The sequence below is a fragment of the Lepeophtheirus salmonis genome, chromosome 13 (assembly GCF_016086655.4).
Source record: "Lepeophtheirus salmonis chromosome 13, UVic_Lsal_1.4, whole genome shotgun sequence".
In the NCBI taxonomy this organism is placed as follows: Eukaryota; Metazoa; Arthropoda; class Copepoda; order Siphonostomatoida; family Caligidae; genus Lepeophtheirus; species Lepeophtheirus salmonis.
Genome location: NC_052143.2, coordinates 7,190,339 through 7,198,116, shown reverse-complemented (window position 1 = coordinate 7,198,116; position 7,778 = coordinate 7,190,339). Strand labels below are relative to the sequence as shown.

The following is a 7,778-nucleotide window of genomic DNA, read 5'->3' as shown; positions in this document are numbered from 1 at the left end:
TAGCTGCCTCAACGCGAATCGAGACCTTTATTGAGCCCAACGGAGCCTATACTGAGTGAGATTTATTCTAAATCATTGTATCTGCTGATCAGCTTTTGTTTTTTGAATAAATTCTAAAAATGAGCATTTATGATCATTTAAAGTATAAAAAAAAGCGCCTGATTTCGGTGTTATACTCTGTAGGTAAGAATTATAACGATCCTCAATTTTACTCCGAATCCAACAAGGGCTTACAGTTATTACTCCGTAACAGATCGTCAGTGTTATTCTTCATGTCTTTTTCATACTAGTAATTACTTTATATTTATATTCTCTCTTCAAGAACAATGATAACAGCTTTGGAAAGTAAAAAAATCTGTTCAAGCTGCAATTATAAAAAGAACGTGGCCTTCTATTTTCATTTTTTTTAACTTATATCAATTCTCCTGCAATATTGAATTGCTATATTCAGTGATGAAAATCTGGTGTGTTTTCTAGATGCCCCGTTTTTAAAAAAAATTTGTAATCTTAAAAATGAATTTTCTTTTCCTTGGCAGTTGTCAATTTTATTTAATTCCTGAGTAGTGAACATCCTTTCTTAAATAGATTCAATTATCATTAAACCCTGATTGAAATTTTTGTGCTCCTAAAAAAACACCACATAATCCTGAGGATTTGTTGCAAAGTTATAATTGTAAGTCCCTTTTAGACTCAGAGTATAGTTGGGGAACGATATCGGAGTAATTCAAGTAAATATCCTTGTTCAGGTACATCCTTTTCTCCTTCGTCCCTTGTCACAGCTGAGTGTAGCTGATCTAATGCATAAAACGTCATGAGCATTGTTCATTCTCTCCTTTAAAACATTCTTCAAATTATCAGGGGTACCATGTTGATTTTCGTTTTTTCATCATGCCCATTGTACTCAGGATTTTCATCACTGGCTATATTTATTAGATTATTTGGCCAATCTATTTGCTTTATTTAGTCTTATAAATTGAAGTTGCCCCTTAATTTTTTTTCCATATCCTACGCTTGTGGTCTTTAGCATCCATGTAATTAACCAATGACGTGGTGTAGTTAGATTTTCAGACCTGAGGGAATAATTACCTATTTAGAATTAAGATCTTAATTCACAATGTTTCCTTTAATATATTACTTATTAGAGAACCTTTCTTCTATAAAATATAAACGAAAAAGAGCCAAAAATCAGTTGGTACTTAGTCAATTATTTATTTCAAGCTGTAGGACAACTCTTCAATAATAATTATCCATAGATAATCGTTCATGGCTTAACCAGACATAATTCGAGTTCAACCAATCAATGTTCAAAACGATAAGAAGTAAGATTAGTAGAAAAATTAACAGCTGCCGAAATAATACAGTGTAAATTTTTATATTAGTTGGTTAACGCCGTGATCAATAAAGTTTCTTTATATATTTAAGTGGTATTGGGACCTCAAATTCCCACCCTTAAATGTTATCTACTTTTTATTTAATAGAAATAATTAGGACGCTAGTATTTCTAAAATCTAGACGATAACATATAAGTTACAACTAAAAACCAGTGCTACTTTTCACAACAGGCTTGCTGCGCATTGTAAAATAAATAACAGCAAAGTAAGATACTTTACTTCACGCTATAAATTTAAATTTTTTTTTTTAAATTTTATCAGAGGTGGGGCACTTGCACTCGAACCAATTTGAAGAATTGTAACTCAACTAGATCACACAATCAAAGGTCTTGACTTGGTCTTCCAGTATAAGGACTTTTTCTATCTCTGGATATTATTAAAGACAAACAATACAGGATAAAATCCTAGTAATACGACTGTCTTGTATTTAATGAATAAAAATCAGCTTAAATTCAAATCAGTTAGATCATTTTAAATATTAAAGTCTTGGGGGGGGATGAGGATAATTTGGATAAAATTATGTGAGAGATGTTAGATGTATTTTTTTCATCTGCCATTTTAAAATAATTTTAATAGTTTATTGAGTATTATGTAATTTAAAGAAAAATTATTTTTATGAAAGACTCACACATTTCAATTGATTTTATAAAGCCCTCTTAAACAGGGCTAGGGGAGAAGACCAGGTCATTGGTTTCTCTTGAAACAAATTAAAATTGATACACGCATATATATATATGTAAATTTGTGCTCTCTCAATAATAGTTCAAGTTCTATGCAGGTTGTGCTGGTTTTACAATGAGTGGGGCATGAGGAAAGAATAAATGTGAGCTATTTATTTCGTTTTCTTTTTAATTTGAATTTAATTACGAATTTTGTTTTTGGATGATGTTTTTTTTTCTTCACATGACCTATAAAAAAAATATCAGATCTTTATTTTTTACATCAAGCTCTCCCAATGCCCTTTACAACTGTCATTGCATGCAGAGGGAGTCTGAAGGTCTAAAACTTTGGGGGTACAAATTGCATTGTTGAAGGCACACTTAATTTTAGCCTTAAATAATATCTTTTTATTTAAAAAAAAAAGAAAAGAAATACACTAATTGGAGGGACATTTGTTTTGTCCAGTGCCCCGCTCAATTTCGATAGTACTGTTCATACAAGAGTTGTTTTTATAAAATTTTAATTCAAGTACTTACTACATGATCTAATTTATGCGAGTTTTATTGTTATTATTTTATCGAAAGCCTGATTGAATTATTCATTCTTAATTATTTGTTTATTATCTTACAGAGTTATTAAACAATTTTTATTTACTTTACGAAGAAAAAACAATTAATTCCTAGCATAAATTAATTTAAGATCCATCTAAGAGCATATGTATAATTGTATCTATACGAAAATGGAAATGTTTTGGGTCGTATATTTAATCTTGCAATTTGGTTTTTACACGTGGACCTCCAGTGCAAATAGTATTCCAAGTAAGATGAAATAAACTTTATTCATTATAACATTATTTGATATGAAGAGGGGCTTAAAATATATCCTACCAAATATAGGCAATTTTTTACAACAAACTACTAATTTAATTTTTGTATTAAAAAGTGATATTATCAAACTAAAAGCTTTCATTAATAATATTAATGCTTTTTAGACCTACCTTATGTTTAGGAACGGGCAGTTGCATATATTAAATCCCAGTGATATATATTATATAAAGAATGTTCAATATTTCTACGCTTAATAGGTAAAGATGTAATGCTTCTTGACTACCTTCCAGTTGCAATGTCCGTAAGAGCGATAGATGAAAATTTGGAAAAGGGTAAAGTATATTCATATAACATGATTATATCTATTAGTGAATGATATATTATATAAAGATGATAATCTTCATGATGAAGAAGTATTAAAAATGTCCTTTACAAAAATTCCGGATGCCAAAAAATCATTGACGGATAAGGCCATACTTAGCTTAGATGATGAACCAGCCAAGAGCGACCAACTACTCCCAAATTCTGATTCATTGAAAGGATTGAATAAAGAAAAGATAGATGACCTTGAAATTATCGGAAAAACCGATACAAAAAAAAGTTTTACCGGGAAAGAATTTATGGACAAAACTATACAATCAGTAGCAACTTTGGGCTATAAAACAACTATGATGATGTTGAATAAAAATACGACAAATTGTCCACAGAATGCTAGTCAACCACAATCTCCAGAAGCAAATAATCCAACAAATGCCTCATCTCCTCTATTAAGTGGAAGTGCTGAAAATTCTTCTTCTCAAGGAGGAGGAAATGGTTCAGATGCGAGTGGCAATAGCTCAAGTCCTGATGGAAGTAATGGGACAGATGTGGGTGGCAATAGCTCAAGTCCTGGTGGAGGTAATGGAACTGATGCGGGTGGAAATAGCTCAAGCCCTGATGGAGGTAATGGAACTGATGCGGGTGGAAATAGCTCAAGTCCTGATGGAGGTAATGGAACTGATGCAGGAGGTAATGCTTCCAGTGCAGGAGAAGCAAATGGGACCGCAGCTTTATTTTATAATAATTTGAATCCGACTAATGGATCTATTCAACTACTACCAGATACTATTGAAGATCCTGTATTATTAAGTATCAATCATATATTTTGGTTTATAATGCGATATTCATTAAAATAATTTCTTAGATGCAACTAAGTATATGAAGATGTCAGCATCGAATAAAACGGCCAATTCTAGCTCAATATCCTATTCCATGATGTCACCATCGAATAAAACGGCAAATTCTAGCTCAATATCCTATTCCATGATGTCACCATCGAATAAAACGGCAAATTCTAGCTCAATATCCTATTCCATGATGTCACCATCGAATAAAACGGCAAATTCAAGCTCAATATCCTATTCCATGATGTCACCATCAAATAAAACGGCAAATTCTAGCTCAATATCATATTTAAAGATGTCACCATCAAATAAAACAGAAAATTCTAGCTCAATATCATATTCGAAGATGTCGCCGTCGAATGAAAAAGCAAATAAGAGTTCAATCTTTTACTCAGGACTATCTTCAGTGAACAGATCTCCCAAGCTTTACTCCACCAATTCGACTTACTACAGTAAATCCAAAGGAGTCATGGGCATGGGTAACATCACAGAGAGTCAATCAAGTGAAGCAGCCAATAGGAGTTTATACGCTCAAATACCAATATCTGAACAAACCGAAGGAGATGGATCGATTATATTCTAATTGTTCTAGAGAGATATCCATATGTGTACATAAATATAAATTTTTCAATCAATAAAACAAATATATATATATAGATATAGGTGAAAATAACTCGTCTATTCTTTTTTTAAAATGAACGAAACTAGCATAAAAATAAATAATTATCACCAAAGTAAGTTTTCAAAATCAAAGAAAATGAAACATAAAAAGACCTTAGATTTGTAAATATTCATAGGCTCGAGTATTCCACCCTATATGGGATGTTTTTGTATAAAAATCCAATAAAAACAACAAAAGTCTTTTTATCCTTCGAGAAATAATTTCTCATGAAAGGAGAGAGGTTTTTGACGTATAAGCCACGTAAAAGATAACAACAGATAAAATCGTAGCTAGAAGCTCCGAATTGATGTAATGTCCATTAAATGCACCCTACAAAAAAAAAAAAAAAAAAGAGGTTATGATAACTCGATAATAGTTCTGTGAGATATGGATTACAAGTTTGTACTCACGTCATATTTTATCTTTCTATCTCGAAATTGGAGACAGCATACTCAGTAAGTTGAAATTCAAATTACCGCAACCTTTTAATAATACACTTCCCTAAGCGAAGTTAATCATATATTATTTATTGTCATTGAAACTCTTTCGGGTTATTTGGACAATTACCACTTTGGACAATCTTGAGAGATGGATTTAGAGGAGTTGTGAATTCGTCTCTTAATGAGCAGAGGTGAGGGCTCAGAGTACTAATTGTCCTAACAACACCACTTAGCAAAGTTATTTTGCTATTATTAAAAGATGGCAATCATTGAATTTCAACTTTCTGCTGTCGTTGCCTCCGATTTTGAGATGGAAAGAGGAAACATGACGTTCAGGCAAATTTGTAGACTGTAGCCGTTTTGTAAGAAAAGAGATAATTACCGCGTGAGTCACAACAACTGTAGCGAGGGGCTTGATAGCGTCCACATCCTCGTTGTGATCCATAGCTCTTTTGATGGCCTTGTAGCCCTCCTCATCAAAGAGCTGAACTTGATAATTCCCGGATTTGGCTTTCTTGGTCTCAAGGGTCCAAGAGACTTGATGTCTGTTGGGGGTGGACGAAGAGTGAATCACGGGAAGAATGACAACGGGTCCTGTTGAGGTTGGGATGCGAGCGTAGAGATTCGAGGGAACGGCTCCCTTAGAGCATTTCAGACTGAAATCCGCAACGAAAGGCACATGGGTCAGTGCGGAGGAGTCGGAGGAAGTGTAGGATGTGGATTTCACTTCCGGATCCACACACTTCTCGCCTTCAAAGAATTCAATAATTAATCAGCATAAAGCCGCAAAGTCATCCATAGTGTCATGGAATCCATCACACTTCAACTTACCTCCCACTACAGAAGAGAAAAGGCCCAATAATCCAATTAACATCACAAGTTTACCCATTTTGACGAGATCAAAGACTTTGAGTCAATGGACACAGTTTATGAAGTAGAATAGTCGAATAGCAATAAAAATACTACTCCTGATTGTCAATAGAGAAAGAGAGAGAAAGAGCGAAAGTAAAAAAAAAGAAGTAGTAGATCTGAGATTCTCGTCCACGTCACTTCTACAATCTCAATCCAAGAGGAAACACTAAATATTCTTAAACAAAGTTTCCTATTGGCCACTTATTCTCCTTTCCTGCGTTCTGATTCACAATGACGTCACTACACCTCTCTTTGATATCATACTCATACAGCATACTCTGTCTCTGCTTCCGCATTACATCATCAGTTATCACTTAACATATTTTGCTAAGTAGAAAAAATGGAAATTTGAATTTGAACACTCACAGTTATCGGTAATAACTTTTCACATTGAATGAGGAATAAATATATATATATTAGTTGTGTATGAATGTTAATATCAGATTAATTAAAGCTTGAAAATTTAAAATATTGTATAAGACCAAATTAATCAATTAAACTTTCCTGATTTCCGTCTCTACTAATGGAAATAACTTGCATCCATAAATGTTGACTTACAGTCTTCCACATACACTTATGGTTAGTGATTACATATTATTATATTGAGCAATAAATGGCGGAAAGTAAGAAAATAAATCACGGACTCTCGTAGTGTTTCAATTGGATATCAAATAATTCTAGCTCATAATTATGAAGGACCAAAATCATCGAAATGCCGTGGGCCCATTAAATTATGTCCTTTTTAACACTTGAATATGGGGAAATGATATAAGTCTTTATATCTTATTTCCATAGATAATATTATTTTTATTTGAAATCGAATGTATATTGGCTTGACCCACACAAATCCGGATATATCATAAATTTATAAAAAAAAAAAAGTGGCAGAACGCTTCACACAGTATGTAAAATGAGGATATGTCCGGGGATTTGAGGTGGTTAGGTCACCCTAATTTGGGATATAATGAAGAGGGAGAAGCACAGAGATTGAAATTACACAGCCTCGTTTTTGCTGAGGGGAAACCTTCAATAAATAAATCTTTGATATTTGTCATGATTTGGAGACAAGCCAGAACAAAGTGAAGTATCTTGATATAAATGGAGATTATTTTCTTTCTACAAGTAAAGGACTTCAATAAAACAACATCTATAATGTAGAAAACAATTTATTAGCATTAAATAAGCCAATTTAAACCAATAATAGTACAATCATGACTCTAGTTAAAAAAAAAAAAAAATATGCATATGATTTTTTTAAATACAGTCACAGAATTTTTTTTAGTGCGGTATATATAATATTTCACCCTGACTATAGAAATGAAATGCACATATACTTGCTACAATATTGTAGATACAATTATTATATTAAATGCAATAATTTTGGATTTAGACACATACAATTTAAGATGCATTTAACAGTTTATTCACTCTTATATTGTCTCCAGGATCACTATGTCTCTTGCGTTTCTTATTTTCTTGCACATTAACAGAGGGACCATAGCTTTTAACTATGAAATTTGACGTTTCTAAGGTATTAATTCAATCAATTTAGAAATCATATAACTCTACTACGCATATAGCACTTATAAACAAGGTCCATGTTATAAATTAGTCATGCTCTGATTTATTCATGGTGAAGAGAGCAAAATTCACAAATTTTAACTTTTTGGTATAAGAGTCATTAGAAGAAATCATAATCGTCTCATTTGGTACCACATTATAGT

General features: G+C 32.5%; 2 protein-coding genes across 2 annotated transcripts; one reads left to right on the top strand and one right to left on the bottom strand.

Annotated features, from left to right (window-relative positions):
- Window positions 1–2,712: 2,712 nt before the first annotated feature.
- On the top strand, window positions 2,713–4,699 carry LOC121127813 (uncharacterized). Its single transcript, XM_040723336.2, has 4 exons — window positions 2,713–2,869; window positions 3,136–3,210; window positions 3,269–4,006; window positions 4,062–4,699. The coding sequence occupies exons 1-4, from the start codon at window positions 2,767–2,769 to the stop codon at window positions 4,622–4,624; spliced, it is 1,479 nt and encodes a 492-aa protein (XP_040579270.1). The 5' UTR covers window positions 2,713–2,766; the 3' UTR covers window positions 4,625–4,699.
- On the bottom strand, window positions 4,694–6,272 carry Tapdelta (Translocon-associated protein delta). The gene is made up of 3 exons (XM_040723338.2): window positions 5,974–6,272; window positions 5,525–5,892; window positions 4,694–5,032 (listed from the first exon to the last, which is right to left on the bottom strand). Exons 1-3 carry the CDS (start codon window positions 6,029–6,031, stop codon window positions 4,928–4,930), a joined length of 531 nt encoding a protein of 176 aa, XP_040579272.1. The 5' UTR covers window positions 6,032–6,272; the 3' UTR covers window positions 4,694–4,927.
- Window positions 6,273–7,778: the final 1,506 nt, after the last annotated feature.